At 35.8% G+C, this 17,791-nt stretch overlaps 1 protein-coding gene across 1 annotated transcript; it reads left to right on the forward strand.

Moving 5' to 3' along the window:
• The first annotated feature begins 300 nt into the window (after positions 1 to 300).
• LOC139983729 (uncharacterized) lies at positions 301 to 17,458 on the forward strand. Its single transcript, XM_071997461.1, has 14 exons — positions 301 to 509; positions 1,990 to 2,044; positions 2,558 to 2,887; positions 3,929 to 4,258; positions 5,445 to 6,080; positions 6,452 to 6,550; positions 8,552 to 8,638; positions 10,321 to 10,412; positions 11,307 to 11,518; positions 11,905 to 11,972; positions 12,688 to 12,752; positions 12,921 to 12,965; positions 13,388 to 13,411; positions 17,435 to 17,458. The coding sequence occupies exons 1-14, from the start codon at positions 507 to 509 to the stop codon at positions 17,456 to 17,458; spliced, it is 2,070 nt and encodes a 689-aa protein (XP_071853562.1). The 5' UTR covers positions 301 to 506.
• The last annotated feature ends 333 nt before the right edge of the window (positions 17,459 to 17,791 follow it).

Consider the following 17,791-nt stretch of genomic DNA (forward strand, 5'->3'; position numbering starts at 1 on the left):
CTGTTAAAGATAGTAGCAGAGCCACCTTTTTACAGAAGTATCTTCAGTCAGGAGTAGTAGCACGACCTGTTAGGGGTTGTAGCAAGGAGGTTCCTGGCAGAATCTCCTTGGTTGTATAGCACATCCTGTTTTGGGTACTTTCAGATCCTGTGGTATTTCGGCGTTCCATACGAATGATCTGTGCAACGCGTATCGTTGTGTTGATTTTGGTTTGATTAGACTTTGTACCGTTAACATCTCGTTATTTCTATCCGGTAATGATGGTTCTAGATTGGAAGGCGATACTGTCTAAACCCAGTACACAAAGAGACGTAGCCTAGCTTAGTGCTTGTAGGCTACCTCTAAGTTTCGTTTTTACATAGGCGTAGGCTGCATTAGGTTGTGTCGAAGTCAAAGTAAGCTTGTGTACTCGACTAGTCTAACCGAGTGAAGATTCCTTTCTACAACTGGATTAAAGGTCCGTTGTGTACTACTCTGTAATTTGGTAATCCTTTTGCAGCTTTGATATGGTATGTTTATTTCATTTACATGACTCATAACTATAAATCACTATTGCAAACGCAGTCTTACTGGAAAACATTGAGTGAACATTATATGACTGAGTTAAATTTATTGTGAAATCTGCAATTGTTAGCCCATTTGTGAAGGAACCAAAGTAAGATAAACATAGGAAGTTTGGTAAATAACAAGTTTCATTGTAAATGGTGTCTCCGATCATACAATGATAGCGCGGGTTTAGGTTAAAGAGACACGTTGCTATACCTAGTTAAGTAAGATGGGCATCAGTGCATATCTGTTGACTTAGTAAGGACAAAAAGTTTCATTTCTCTGTCATTCCGTGTCAAATCACTGACGGCTGTTGCTCGACCCTCACAAAACGTGTTTGGAGTAGTTTGCCTAGTTTGTAGTTATTTAATGTTAAATTACTCAAATCAATCAAAACTCAATCAAAGTTTGAGATTTCCATTGTAATGTTTTGCCATTAAACAGGCTTTTTGAGTCCTGTTATTGCTATTCAAGCTCACATCACGTGTCACGGTCATTGTCAATACCTCCTGGATGTATTGTACAAACATCAGATCTCTACTACAATACAAAATTAGTTTTTTCAACCTGACCCATTTTAACTATACAGTTGTCAAAGAGTCAAAGACGACATATTTTGCACTTCGTAGCAACTCACATTTTCTATGAGCATTAATTTCTGGATATTACCTCACTTATTTGATTTTATTGTATTTCCTTGAAAATTAACTGGAGGTTAGTGAAAAACAACCCCAAAGACAAACATATGAAAACAAGTGATTACAGTGATATGGAGGATATTAAGTTTCAAATTCTATCGAAGAAAGGGTTCTTTTGCAACCTTGCTCGTGACTTACTATACAAATGGTCGACCTATAAGTAGGAAGCAACGGTTATCCTATCGTTGGTGTGTGACAAGACTGGAGGGTGGGGGTGGGAGAGCGCAGCACCCAAACCCCAAAGTCCATCGGCGGTAAATGTTTAGAATCTTCTTTAATAGACCCCTCCTCCGGGAACAAGACACTCAAAGAAAATAAGTTAAAAGTATTGTAAAGCACTACATTGCCTTTAGACCTAACGTATGGAGTTAAGGGTTCAATCCTCTAGCCCAAAATCGAAGGATCCCCCCTTCCCTACCATCATCTCTGAGTCTAATGCCTGTCTCTGTTCTGCACATCTGCATGTCCATCAATAGGTCCTTTAAAGGTGTATGCCTTTGCAGCGTTTCATAGCAAGTATAACAAAATGGGTTTGTTTTATCATTAAATTTTGTAATAAAAACCAACAGAAATCTCATCCGTAGATTATAGATTGGAAATTATCTTAAATTATTCCACAGCAATCCGTGCCCACAGGTCTGTGGAGGGCCATTCTGAATACCAGGCCTGATTTTCATTCTTTGATGATGTCCCACGTTCAATTTATGTCAGGAGTACAATTAAATGTCTTTTTTTTATTTCTCAGATGTCTACAACAAACCTTTTTGTGATCCCTGCTATCCTTTGGTGCATTTTAAGTGGTAAGATCCAGTACCGGGTACCGCATTTTAACTCGGAGAGTGGGGGCTGCGGTGGGTTATATATGTATGGGAGAAGGAAGGGTTACATGTTTACATAAAGATACAATAAGTGAAATGAAAGACCTGCATTCCAGTATTAAGACTTCCTATGCCTAGAGAAGTACTTACTCAATCACATCACATGCATACGCCCAGCATTGGGAGGGACGAATTGTCAGCTAAAGGTTGGGGTTGGTAACCTTTATAAATGTGGTGAATGTGTCTGGCAAACTGATGGAAATGCAATGTGGAGGATGCTATTCTGTTTGGGGTAGGATGTCAATTGAATGGTATTTTTTAATTGTAGTTGAATGCAAGGCAAAATTCATTACAATTTCATATGATGGTTCTATGTTCCTTAGACTTAACAATTTACACATTTTGGACTGGAGAATGGAACTCGGTCTGAGAGAAAAATATACTACAACTTTCATTTAATATGAAAAGATAAACGTCTTTTTTCTTCAATAACAGGAACGGTTGTCTCATCAGATAAGTGCCAGACTCCGCAATATCTGCAGTTGGGAAAGAAAGGTATAATATCCTGCAACTTTCCTGGTGATTTATATGGAACAGTTTGGTACAACTCGTCTAATTTGACTAGCGAAGATCGACAACTAATTTCCAACATAGAAGGTTATGTATTTGGACCCGGATACGAGTCCGGAGAATACGGTGTTCAACCTGATGGATCTCTTGTTATCAACAAAGTTTCCACCCAACATAATACTTATTTCGGTGTATCGACATTGGCGACTACAGAAGATGATCCAATCGTTGAATATGTCCGTGTAGTTGTCTACGGTAAGTCGATTTATTTGATAACAACATGCATATCTGTCGAAACAATGGACCGAGTTCAGAGTTTGGAACGAAGAGCACAATGCAACGTGGAATCCACAGAAAAAGAAACTGTAAGAGGTTCAACATTTCGACTGGCGCTTGATAGAGCCCAACGAAACACGTCATAAGCATAACACAGGGAAATCCCTCCCATAAGTTTTAATAACGCGCCTGTTCGTTTGATCTCCGAACCCTTTTCTGTACATTTCTCTAGCTCATGTAAATATTCAACATCAAGTCATCCTCTAATAAGAAAACAATCCAGCCAATGACCATTTTTATACCTACTGTTTGGAGATTTCTTCTCAGAAATCGTTCGCGTTTATAACGAATAAAAGCTTGGTAAAGGATTCCTCGGTGATCATCACATTCTCCTATCATATCTCGTTATCATGTTTCAGACATGTCTCCCTTTAGATGACAATAAAAGAAGTCAATAGGGGGTTTGTTCATTCATCAATCCATCCATTTATTCATCTACTCACTCACTCATATGTTTATTATACAAACGATGAAAAAAAGACTGGGGGACTGCGGTAGGTTATATATGTAAGGGAGAAGGAAGGGTTACGTGTTTACATAAAGATACAAGATATGAAATGAAAGACCTGCATTCCGGTATTAAGACTTCCTATATGTCTGGAGAAGTACTTACTCAATCACATCACATGCATACGCCCAGCATTGGGAGGGACGAATTGTCAGGTATGGGTTGGAGGTGGTGACCTTTATAAATGTGGTGAATGTGTCTGGCAAACTGATGGAAATGCAACGTGGAGATGCTGTTCTGTTTGGGTAAGGATGTCAATTGCATGGTATTGTTTTAACTGTAGTTGAATGCAACGCAAAATTCATTACAATTTCATATGATGGTTTTATGTTCCTTAGACTTAACAATTTATACATTTTGGACTGGAGAATGGAACTCGGTCTGTGTGAAAAATATACTACAACTTTCATTTGACATGGAACAAGGTAAACGTTTTTTTTCTTCAATTACAGACACGGTTGTCTCATCAGATAAGTGCCAGACTCCGCAATATCTGCTATTGGGAAAGAAAGGTATAATATCCTGCAACTTTCCTGGTGGTTTATATGGAACAGTTTGGTACAACTCGTCCAATTTGACTAGCGAAGATCGACAACTAATTTCCCACAGAGAAGGTTATGTATTTGATCCCGGAAACGAGTCCGGAGAATACGGTGTTCAACCTGATGGATCTCTTGTTATCAACAAAGTTTCCACCCAACATAATACTTATTTCGTTGTATCAACATTGGCTACTACAGAAGATGATCCAATCGTTGAATATGTCCGTGTAGTTGTCTACGGTAAGTCGATTTCTTTGACAACAATATCCATATCTGTCGAAAAACTGGACCGAGTTCAGAGTTTGGAGCGAAGAGATAGAGCACAATGCAACGTGGAATCCACAGAAAAAAAACAATAATAGGTTCAACATTTCGACTGGCGCTTGATAGAGCCCAACGAAACACGTCATAAGCATAACTCAGCTAAATCCCTCGCATAAGTTTTAGATACACGCCTGTTCGTTTGATCTCCGAACCCTTATCTGTACATTTCTCTAGCTCATGTAAATATTCAACCTCAAGTCATCCTCCGATAAGAGAACAATCCAGCCAATGACCAATTTTACGCCTACTATTTGGCGATTTCTTCTCAGAAATCGTTTGCGTTTATTAACGAATAAAAGCTTGGTAAAGGATTCCTCGATGATCATCACATTCTCCTAGCATATCTCGTTATCATGTTTCTGACATGTCTCCCTTTAGCTGACAATAAAAGAAGTCATCGTTTTTTTTTTCATTCATCAATCCATCTCTTTATTCATCTACTCACTCACTCATATGTTATAATACAAACGATGAAAAAAGAGAAAAGTGAGACTCTGTCCGCATAAAAACCATACACAAGCCCACTTCAATAGAGTTGCAATGGTTCAACAGTGTAAAAAGTTACATTACTGAAATACCATTAGCACTGAAGCCACTTTCAAAGTGAGTATATATATATATATATATATATATATATATATATATATATATATATATATATATATATATATATATATATATATATATATATATATATATATATATATATATATATATATATATGTATATGTTTATATATATATATATATATATATATATATATATCTAACGTTCTAACTACACTTAATCACATTAAGACCCTATAATGAAGCTATGAATAAATATAAATAATATGCAGTGTCCACCTGACAACTGGATGTCATTTGGTAATTACAGTCGGTAACATAGTATTTTCAGCTTATCATCTAACTATAATATCTTTGTGTGGAACAAGTTTAAACTTACATTTCCTATTGGAATATTTAACAAAGAATACCGACTTCCCTGCCACCTTTAATTGTTAGTAAACCCAACACAATTAATAAAATACCATATAACCATGCCTAATACTTTTTGGCTGGAGACTATTATTTTAATACGTCTCTCCTTTCAAAATTTGCAGACAAACCACATGAACCATACCCAACCATTGATGCTACTGGATGTGACCAGAAATCATTATGCTTTTTAGAATTAAACGTTGCTTCAAGTTTAAGTTGTAATGTTTTACGAGTAGGTGAAGTATTAGATGATTTGTCATGGAAGTTAAGAACTAACACTGAGGATGAACAGATCTCTTCTCAGTCGAAATCTGTAACGACCAGTGTCAATGAATTACAATCTTACCATACTGTTGTGAATATTTCGTTACAAACCTCTCTCTCATTACGTGTATTCGTCTGTGCAGCGAGAAGCGATGTGTCTGAGGTAGGTAACACTGAAATTACGATACTGGTTGAAAGCGGGACACTGGAAGCATCTAGCCAACATCTGCTTGTAACACCTAATGAAAAAGTGGTTATGAACTGCGGGAAAGATGTGTCATTCTTTGTATGGAAAAAAGTGGGTCAGACGGAAGAAATCATAGCGTTTGGAACTAAAAGTATGAGTGAAGTTATGATCCCTGATGGGTTCACATTGCAAAATAGCTCTCTTGTCATTAACACGGCTGGAAAACCTACCCTTGGCACATACACGTGTGTTTATAGCACTGACGGTGTTACAACGAAATTTGCATCAACTGATGTAACTTTTCAAGGTAAGAACTAAGTTAAAGGCGAGAACTACCCAAATACTATGTATTTGCAGGTTCAATTCTATGTGGTGTGCCAGTTTACTAAGTAAACCTGAACTTAAAGAATGTTTATCTTATTTTGATTTGGAATTGAAGGAGAAGTGTTGCTGATAAAGTGTTATAGTATTAAAAAATAACTAATATGTACTTTTACTTTTATACGGTGTATAGTTCATGATACCGATTTGATATACCCCTATAAATCATTCACATGCATGTTTGGGCTACCATGAACCTATTAAACATATCTGTGTTGATATGTTATCTGGAGATGATGTCAACTTGTATTTGGAATTGTTGATGTTCATGTTTGACCATTTCTCTTGGCATTTCAGAGGAGGAAGGACGAACTGGTTGGATTGGTGTAGTTGTTGTGTTCTTTGTGTTCTTGTTGTTATTGATTTTCATCGGAGTCTTCCTCTATCGACGTAAAGGTAATTTACTGATTAATCAGTAAATATCAAGCTTACTCTGAAGTATCTAATAGACTCCTGTTTAATTGACTGATTGATTTTCGGTTATGGTTTCTTTTGCAATCAGACTGTTGTCGAGGCTAACTTAGATAACTCTAGACTGTAAAATCAGTTTTCCCGATCGGGTATCTCTGCTTAATTAATTTATACTTAAATACTTCGAAGCCATTGCAATATGTGACACCTGAATATCTCGTTTAGCCTTTACTTGCCCCTCTAACGGCTATTCCATGTTCCCATCATTGATAAGACATTGTGTTAACTCCGACTTGTAGCATGAGGGGTGGGGTTGGGGTCTTCCATTGCAATAATAGGGCATTCCCTGCTGATGACATCCCAGGTACACTATCATGAGGAGGGTCTTCCATTGCAATAGTAGGGCATCCCCTGTACAATACACACCCAGTACACTATAAAGAGGGGGTCAGATTGCAAACGCGTACAGTAGCATGAGGGGTGGGATGAGGGTATTCCATTGCAATAATAGGGCAGACCATGCAAATTACATCCCCGTACACTAGCTTGAGGGTGGGATGGGGGCCTTGCATTGCAATAATATGGCATCCCATGCAGATTACACCCCCTCCCCCGTAAACTTTAATCAGGAAGGTCTTCCATTGCTAGGGCATCCCCTGCAGATTGCACCCCCCGTACACTAGCTTGAGGGGTGGGATGAGGGTCTTCCAAAGCAATAATAGGGCATTTCTCACATATTACATGCCCCATATTCATTTGACTTAGCCTCTCCCAGATGTTCTTTATGACTTCTTAACCCTTCCTGGTATAGAATTCTGGAAATGTTTTCCTGTGATCCATGTTCTATCACGTGATAAATAGATGAAATAGCATATACAATTTTTTAAGCTATTGACCAGAAAAAATAACTTCATAACTTATTCGTTAAGACACACAGTCCAAATCATACTTTAGTCAAGACTTTAGTCAACGAGATACGTTATCAGCATGTAAGATCAACACATTAAATAGCATTAATAAGTAAAATAACATAAATAGATGGAATAGCATAGATTTTTGTTAAGCTATTGACCAGAAAAAATGGCTGCATAACTTATTCGTTAAGACACACAGCCCAAAATCAGACTTTAGTCAACGAGGTATATGTTATCAACATGAACGATTTAAATATGAAATAGCATAAATCGATGAAATAGCATAAATAGATGCAATAGCCAAAAAATGAAAACTAAATATAGCATATATAGATGAACAGATGAAATATATTAAACGGATGATTAAACGTAAAATTAAACGGATAAAACAGGTGAAATGAATGATTAATATATGAAATATATGAAATAGATGAAACAGATGCAATAGGTGAAGTAGATGAACTAGATAAAATAGATGAAATAGATCAGATAGGTGAAATAGATTGAATATATTAAATATATGAAATAGATCCGATAAATTGGATAGATCGGATAGATTTGATAGGTTAGTTAGATTAGAGAAATTAGAAAAAAAAAGAGAAATTAGAAATATTAGATATATTGAATAGATTAAATAGATTGTGCTATTTAAACGTTTCTATACATAAACATGCTGACATAGAACTAGGCAATTAACAGAGTAGATCCGTTTACAAAGTATTTTAAGTCTCACCGACTGAGAACAAGTCATGCTTTGGCTGTATTCCTATCATCAGCACTATAACAATGAGATGATCACTTTGTATATTGATTCATCACTAAATTCACATAGAGAGTGGTACACGTCATTTCTTTAGATCAGAGTTCAAGTTGTCAATGCAGTTTCCGTGAAAACGAGTGACTCACATCCCACAAATCTCAGGCGTCAAGTTATGTACATAACTATATATTATCTTACCTAACGTATGCCGTTTGAAACTTGTGTCTTTATTTATTAATACTTTTATTTTCGCTGTTAGAACTACAGCTTGCATTCCTCAGATAAGTTATACAGTTTATATCTTATCTGCAGTAGATCGTAATTCCACACAAGAACTGAGTATAACACAACAGCAACTACTCAATCCTGGGGAAAAGGTGAAAGAAGAAACATTAAAAGGTATCAAAGCTATCTATATTTAGTTGGTTAATTCATGGATTACTTACAACTTTCAATTACTGTGTATTTATCTTTGATGTCAGAAGCGATGCTTTCTCAGTTTGGATTCACAAGTTTTTCTGTACTGCACATGCATATAAGTTTAATTTAAAGTGACCCAAAATGAAATAGAATACGAGTGTAATGTTGCTACTCATTAATCGACTTTTTGGTTTCGATAAATATCGTAACCTTTGCATTCATGATGGCGTATGTGTGTATTTATGCGTATGTATGCATTTGTGACGCCAGTCTTGTAAACAGGATATCTCAAGACGGGAAGTTGGACCAACTTCATGTTTGATTTGTAGATGTACCACATTGAGTACAAGAAGCCTATTGTTTTCTGAGGAGGTCAAGGTCATTTGGTGTCACCAGGGGTCAAAATGTGGAAACCTTGTAAACACAATATCTCAACAAGGGAAGCTTGGGCAGACCTCATATTTGGTGTGTAAACACATTGAGCACAAGAAGCCTATTGTTTTCTGTGGAGGTCAAAGATTATTAGGGTCACTAGTGGTCAAATTGTGAAAACCTTGTTAACACCATAGCTCATAATAGGAAGCTTGGGCAAACCTCATATTTAATGTGTAGAAGTACCACATTGAGTACAAGAAGCCTTTTGTTTTCTGTGGAGGTCAAAGGTCATTTCGGATCACCGAGGTCAAATTGTGAAAACTTTGTCAAGACAATAGCTCAAGAAAGGAAGCTTGGGCAGACCTCATATTCAGTGTGTAGAAGTACCACATTCAGTACAGGAAGCCTATTGTTTTCCGTGGAGGTCAAAGACCATTAAGGGTCGCTAGGGGTCAAATTGTCAAAACCATGTAAACACGATATCTCAAAAAAGGAAGCATGGGCAGACATATTTAGTGTCTAGATGTACCCCATTGAACACAACAAGCCTATTGTTTTTGGTGTAGGTCAAAGGTCTTTTGGGCTCACCAGAGGTCAAATTTAGAAACCTTGTAAACAAGATATCTCAAGAAGAGTATATCGGACCAATTCATATTTAGTGTGCAGACGTACCACATTGAGTACAGAAAGCCTAAAGTTTTGGTGTGGGTCAAAGGTCACTTGGGGACAACAGGTCAAATCGTGACAACCTTGATAAACATGATATTGCAAGAAAGGACAGATCTCATATTTGGTTTGCAGATGTACCATAATAAATTTAAGGAACCTATTATGGCTATTGGTGTAGGTCAAAGGTCATTTGAAGTCATCAAATGCCAAACATTAACTTCAGTACCCTCTTACATGTCTTTTCACACTATCACATTTTCCTAAACATAAAATCGTAAGGGAAGCTTGGACAGATATCATATTTGGTATGTAATTGTAATACATTGATTTACATTGTTTTACACAATATTTCAACAAGGACTGATGCCATATTTAGTATGTTGATGTGTCTATCACATTAAGTACAAAAAGCTTGTTGTTTAGGTCAATTGTCTTTTCAGGACAGCATGTGTCATTGTGAATTTATTTTTTGTCACATCGCATTGCTTTTCACTGTATTAATAATATCAAGTATGTTGTACTAAACATTACGTCAGATTCATGAAGAAAATAGCTGAATGTTACATCATCGAAACCAATGTGCATTTTTGCATTCTGGTTATTCTTTCATTTTAAAGAGTGGTGTAAGAAAGTTAAAATTAGGAACGACCAAACTCGAGATACGCATGATGAGATAGTGAAGAGGTTGAAGGAAGCATCCGATGAACAGGTGAAAAAAACATTTTAAAAGAATTACTGATATATTACTTTACTTTCGATTCAGTGTCAAAAGGCAATATAGAAATGATGTGTCTAAGCTTGATGTTCTTTTGTCAAACCATGATAGGTGATGGAAAGGTCTGAAAATATGAGGGAGTAAGAATAAAGGTGACCGATACGTAGAGAGTTACATTCATTATTTCATGTAATTTTGTTATGATTTCAAAATAAAACAATAGCCACACTATACACTAGGTTCATTTGTACATCTAACAAGTGATGTCCAATATGTTAACCGTTTCAACATGTCAAAAGTAATGTAAAATAATGGACTTCGTAATGTCGAATAACTATCATGAAATATGTAAATTTGTTGCATATTTGTGAATAATAATTTTTAACATTCAAATGCTAAAGTTTAAGGCGGTTAAGATGTGAATAAGATGTGAAACAAATGTGTTTAATGAAAGAAACTTTTTTTGTGGCACAGAGGTGAGCCATTTTCCTTTGGTTGCCGTTCATCTCCATTGCCATTTAGCCTGTTACTTTCCGATCCACAACTTGTTTGGGGCATACTTATCTAGAACTAAACGTACAGGCATTACTTAATTAAATAGAACCATCGAGCCAAGAACACCAGGCATCTTAATATCAATATCATAAATATAAACATAAAAAACAGCTAATTTAAGACAACTGTCTTGTTGCAATTTTCAATTTTCATGTTAGGATTCATTTTACACGATACGATACACCTTAGATTGCTATAGCAATTGTAAACTATATTCCTGTTGGTCAATCCTTGAATTACTTTGTAAACCATTCTGATAACTAATGCTGATAGTTTTTTGAGGTTCCTCATTCATGATTCTCAAAGTTATTATGTAGTTAATTTCTTGAATAGGTTGACATTGAATGGATTATACTGCAAGACAGCTTTACGTCAGTTCAAGAACAAGGTGAAGCTATCAATCTTAGCTCTGGAGCAGTTTTACCTCCGCTTAACACTTTGAAAACATTGGACATTGTAAACCAGAAATGGCAGCAATTGGACATTACCGAATGGATAAATATCCTGAAATATGCCTGTCACGGACGTAAACCAACCAAGATAAAGTAAGCATATTTATAATGATCAGTCGACTATTATTCAGATGGTCTGAGAAAGAATTAAATTTATTTAATTTACCAACTTATTGAAATAATTCCTGTTAGAGTATATCTATATGTGAAGACGTTTCAGCAACATGTCGCACCATATCGTGCTTACTTACACATAAGATATATATTAAGCGAATTGATTGATTTATCTACCAAAGAAATACGGTGGTGTGCTCCTTCGTTTGAGCAGGCTGAATCAGATGTGAAATGGAAACAAAAAATGATATTAAAGACAAGAATACTTGAAAAACTTCTTTGGGGGCCTTATAATAAGATTAATGGACCCTTTTAGTGTATCTAATTACAACAAACTGACGAACTACTACCATTACTTCTCACAGGATTGAAAGAATTCTGCTGCCGTTTGAATTTGAGAACAAGTTGAGCACGTTACAAAAGAAGCCACGTGGTAAGAATGCAGTTTAACAAATTAATCTTTACAAATAAATTGATCTTTACAAATAACTGTTGATGAGGTGAAATAAAATGGTGTAAATGATTGGAACTACACGATTAAGTACAACGACTAATGCGATTATCGCTATCGTGTGTTCAACAGGTTCGAGAAAAATGGAGATTTGTTCACGACTTTATCTAAAATCCTAAAAGCTACTTATTTAACGACTGGTAGAGGAGCGAGTCATTTGAGATTAACAATCAGTTTAACAGATTGTATTAACATTTCTATTGACCTCATGACTGGACAAATACAGTCCCAGTCCATTGTTTAATCCTATAGGGTCGCAACCAAGCAAATTGCTTTCATATTTGTTCAGTTGATATTTTCGTCATATAATTTTTCAGGGGTTAGTTATGCGTTGATTTTTTTTTCAAGCTATAGTAGTACTTTTAAGATAATTCTCCCAAGATCAATGCATCTTCCATTGGCTTCTTCTCTTCCTATTGTTAGCATATACGCAGTACAACTACAGTTGACGACATGCACAGTCCCATGTGAAAGGGAGTTTTAACAAATATGAGTTTCGAACAGGACGCCAGTAAATTTAGGGGGTAACAAAGGAGTCCGAATGCAGTATAGACAAAACGATCTTTTACTAAATGTTTTACATGTTCAAGTTTTCATAGATACCAGACTAAAGAAACTCTTTTGCGGTCTCTTTCAGTTGAGTGGCAAACTGGTGTTATATCTGCAGTACTGAGAATGAGTTACGAAAATGAACGGTGGGAGGTATGTCCTGATAACATTATGTTATATGAAGATATCAATTTTAAACACACTTTTACATAGTACAAGCAAAATAACATGGTCAAATTCAAGTTCTTACGAAGGTCTTCTTGCTTACATATCAAGCTAAATAATATGGACTAATCATGAGTTTTATGTTTATTCACACAGAGTACTGGATCACGTCCTCTGGAATTTCATCAATATGAAACGATCGTAAGTAAACATTACTTAATAAAATATCTTTCAACCCAGTGCAAAAAAAAAATGTGAATAGTAGAAGTCAACAACACCATATTCCATACAACGACTCTCACATTTTTCAGAATTGGTCCAATCTTGTTTTACCTCTGGGAAAGGTGAGGGCGGTTGCATCACGGCTTTTCAGAAGATATATTATACAGAACAGCAATATAAAGACATAACGTTTAAGTTCTGTATTAAACTTTTGTGTGATTGCCGTTGGCTAACAGATACTGTACAATTAGCTTATTCACAAAATACGAGATGTAAAAAGTAAGTTCATTTCCAATTTCGGGAGAAAAAGAATCATGCACATTTTCTCTCCGTGCTAGGTTTGCACGATGTGTGTATTTGGGTGATAATATTGAACTTCATGCCTTACACTTGTATTACAGATAGAGAGGGTAAATAAAGAAGTGGTAAGTAAAAAGGAAAAAGGTAGATTTATTATCGCATTATATCTTCCATCATTTTATATAAGAAAAGGCAATGATTCAATATATGTTGTGGTAAACTTGCTAATTATTAAACAAAAGATTGAACATCAGAGTTAAATGTAAGGATTTGTATATGTTTATACAATTGGAAACGTGTATACCACTTTCTGCTATTCAATAATGTGATCCATAATATTTTGGTGGGACGAGATATGGGTTTTTAGTGTAAAATCAAAACACTCTTGCCGCCCTCTCGCTTTTCCTTTCCACCACAATAGGTTAGGACAAATATTTACCTTAATGACCATAGGGATAGCAGTTGCATGGTGGGCTGGCGGGACGTAGTCCTCCTCCCCCCCCCCCCCTTCGGCACTGCTAAAATACGGTTCGAAAAAATAATAATCGAGCAAAAATCTTCAGAAAAAATTGGCTTAAACCAGTCAATATTTGATCAGGCTTATATTTACTCAAGAAGCATAGCTGCATCGGTATTGTCTTAAAATAAATACCCGTTTTAAAACCGTACTTGGAAATGAAAAATAATCTTCGAATGATCTGTTTTGTTACACACGCGTACTCCAAAATATATTATTTTTTCAAAATTACACGGCTACACTACTACACTTAGTACCACCCTGTCATACTTAATGCCAGCCTTATTGTACGTTAAATTTAAAACCTTAACTAGTAGACTTCCGAGAATTTTTTTTTTTAAAACCTTAACCATAGTCAAGCGATTATTTGCTTGTTACACATACGCCATAAGTCATAATGTTGGAGGAGATAGTAGATATTTTGAAATAACCAAATATCGTAGTATAAAGTCGACCGTTTGAAAATTATAGGACGTTCTTTTGAGGAAATGTTTGAAAGTTTCAGGTAAAGTCGTTTAAATTTGCAGGGAAAAAAACAGTCAAAAGATTTAGAATATAGAAGTTTGATATAAAATAGTCGAAATTTTTAAATATAACTTGAGACATAATTTCTTATTCTTTGGTAAGAAATCAAACAAGAGGTAAAAAAAATTCGATGAGATCGTCATTTTGAGATGAAAAACAGAAATGTTGGGTAGATAAGTAGACCTCCGAAAAAAAAACTGAAATGATATGAACAAAAGCGAAGTTTAGGGGGTAAAGCAGTCACAATTTAAAAGATAAAATGTTGAAGTATACCATCTGAAGTGGCGTTACGAAGCATCAACAAAAGTAAACTTAGTCTAGCAACGATACCCAAACTGGCAACTAGTTATGATTCTCCCCTCCAACTGCCCGTCCTTTTGATAGCGCCCCTATATGTACCCCACTGTCCGTTGCTCTTACGTTTGCCTTTGACTTAGTAAAGTTGTTTAAGATGTAAATTGCTGTGTAGGCAAGTAATAAATACCTGCTATGTATTTGCTATGCGTGGGATGGGGGTGGTTACAAATTATGACTTTAACAACTGATTTGTATTAACTATAAACGTAGACGGGAGGGGAGCCGACTGAGGCCTGGGTGCAAACATGATTGGGAATGCCCTCATTGCCCTCCCCAACCCCTATGCCCTCCCCGCCCCCTTGATGCCGCCACTACGATTATGACTTTAAATGGTAGATATGTTCACAACAAGGTAGTTTGGTTACCATGGTGAATTTTATATGATAACATGGTAGAACACCGATCCTAAACTCATGCGATTACAACATTGTTAAGCTGAAAGTTAAGTAAGATAATTTTATAATTCATTGTATGTGTTGACTTTAAATGCAATGTAAATTATAGAATAACTCAAATCAGATCGTTACGCACGGTTTCAATGTTTATAATGTTGTGTTTTGCTACATGGACCAAGCTAGGTGTCTTTGTTCATGTTGATCATATTCCATATTTTAATGTTGTATGTGTTAATATTCTTACCCATTTTTTGCTTTTCGGACCGACCAAACAGAAGGGTAAGTCTTTAAACTGCGGTTCAATTATGTACTTTATCCGAACTGATAAACCATGTTCTAGATTCAGAGGTCACAACATCATATATTATGTGTTGTAAACAATTTCTAACAACTACAAGTATACCTCAATACAACTGTCGTCAACTGTTCACAAACAATTAGCTACAATACAATTGTCGTCTATGTACAATCAGTAAGCTATACAGTACTAATGGCGTCATTTGTGTACAATCAGTGAGCTACAATAAAATTGTCATCTATGTACAATCAGTAAGCTATACAGTACTTATGTCGTTATTTGTGTACAATCAGTTGGCTACAATACAATTGTCGTCTGTGTACAATCAGTAAGCTATACAGTATTAATGTCGTTATGTGTGTACAATCAGTTAGCTACAATACAATTGTCGTCTGTGTACAACCAGTAAGCTATACAGTACTAATGTCGTTATGTGTGTACAATCAGTTAGCTACAATACAATTGTCGTCTGTGTACAATCAGTAAGCTATACGGTACTAATGTCGTTATTTGTGTACAATCAGTTAGCTACAATACAATTGTCGTCTGTGTACAGTCAGTAAGCTATATAGTACTAATTTCGTTGTGTACAATCAGGTAGCTACAATACAATTGTCGTTTATGTACAATCAGTAAGCTAAACAGTACTAATGTCGTTATTTGTGTACAATCAGTTAGCTACAATACAATTGTCGTCTGTGTACAATCAGTAAGCTGTACAGTACTAATGTCGTTATGTGTGTACAATCAGTTAGCTGCAATACAATTTTCGTCTGTGTACAGTCAGTAAGCTATACAGTACAATTGTCGTCGTTTATTTACGATCAGTAAACTGTACTTCACATGTCGTTCTTTGTGCACACTCACTTAGCTTATGTATAGTGTTTAGAGTAATTGCTAATCACTGAGCTATGATACAATGTTTTAATGCGTGTTGAAGCATGCATTTACTATGTCGTATTTATTCACATATTTGTATATTTCATTTTATTAGAGCAAAGCTTTTGGAAGACTCGGACTATGAAAAATTTCCATCCGATGTGAAAGTTTGAAAATTGAAAGGCAGGAGGACGAAGTCCACATGATTCAGCTGAATCATCTCTCGTTTTAACAGATAGGACTAAGAAATATCAAGAAGAATGTAGCTTTGCTCGTAAACACGCAAGGAATCTTCAATAAATTTAATACCCCATATTGAGTACAAAGAGGTTTTTGAGAATGTAAAAGGTCATTTGAGGTCACTGGGGGTCAAAATGTATATTCATAATAAACACAATATCAGGTAATCTTCAACAGATCTCATACTTAGCATGTGGATGTATCATATTGAGTAGAAGGTGTCTGTTATTTTCTGAAGGGAAAGGAAGCTTTATCCAACATCTTACAAAATTAAGAGCAGAACTTCGTAAAAACAATATCTTCAGAAGGTGAATGGAATATATGCGATGGTAATCGTGAGCACAAGAATTATTTTAAAATTGGTAAAGATCAAAGGTTATTTGTTGATATTAATATCGGTAAAACTGAAGCCCTTTTGAGACATTTATATAAAACTGCAAAATGCAAGATTTGTATTTGATAGGCAGGTTTGCATTAGTGCAAGAACCTTCCTGATCATTCGAAATCAATAATGGCAAACATTTACGATACGGTGTGCACTGCTGTAATTGCATAAAGTTCTCAAACGAAACACGGCAGGAAAGTACTAATCCAACCGGCTCTCTGATTTGATTCTTCGCCGGAAGCAAAAGTAATATTTGCGATTATGATAGCATGTGAGGGAGAAAGAGCTTGATTAAATATCATACTCGGTAGGCTTAGGATGTTGATTCCCTATGGTGAGTACAAGATGCGGAAAAACTGGAACACAATTAGTAGGAATGTTAGATATGTAATGTAGATTACCCTTAGTAAGGGTCAAATGTCATTTGAGGCTAAAAGAGGTCAAAGTTTGAAATCCTTGTAAAGACAATATCACCATAGTCTACAGATGGATTGATGGATCATTCTATCCTTTTGTATAATTGTTTATATTCTTTATTTTCGTATCGTACAGAAGATGATAAACAACGATGGCTGAATTAAAAACAAGCTTACATTTTCCTTCTTTTTTTTCAATAATTTTTGTTCTATCACATGATAAGTATGACATATAAAATAGAAGGAGATAGGAAACAAAACTTGTGAAAGGAAGTGTACTAAAATAACCTATAGCGCTTGTCGGGTAGTGACACTCCCTAAAAAATACAGAACTTTACATTTAGAAAAGAGACCCAAGAAACAACGGAACCACCCCTTCCTCTCCTTCCTTTCCCTTCACTCACCAGCCCCCCCCCCCCCTCCCACCCCAGTTAAAATAATTGCAAGCAATAATTGCCGATAACGTAATTAATCAATAACCGTCTAAAAAAAA

The sequence above is a fragment of the Apostichopus japonicus genome, chromosome 16, assembly GCF_037975245.1.
Source record: "Apostichopus japonicus isolate 1M-3 chromosome 16, ASM3797524v1, whole genome shotgun sequence".
NCBI lineage: Eukaryota > Metazoa > Echinodermata > Holothuroidea > Aspidochirotida > Stichopodidae > Apostichopus > Apostichopus japonicus.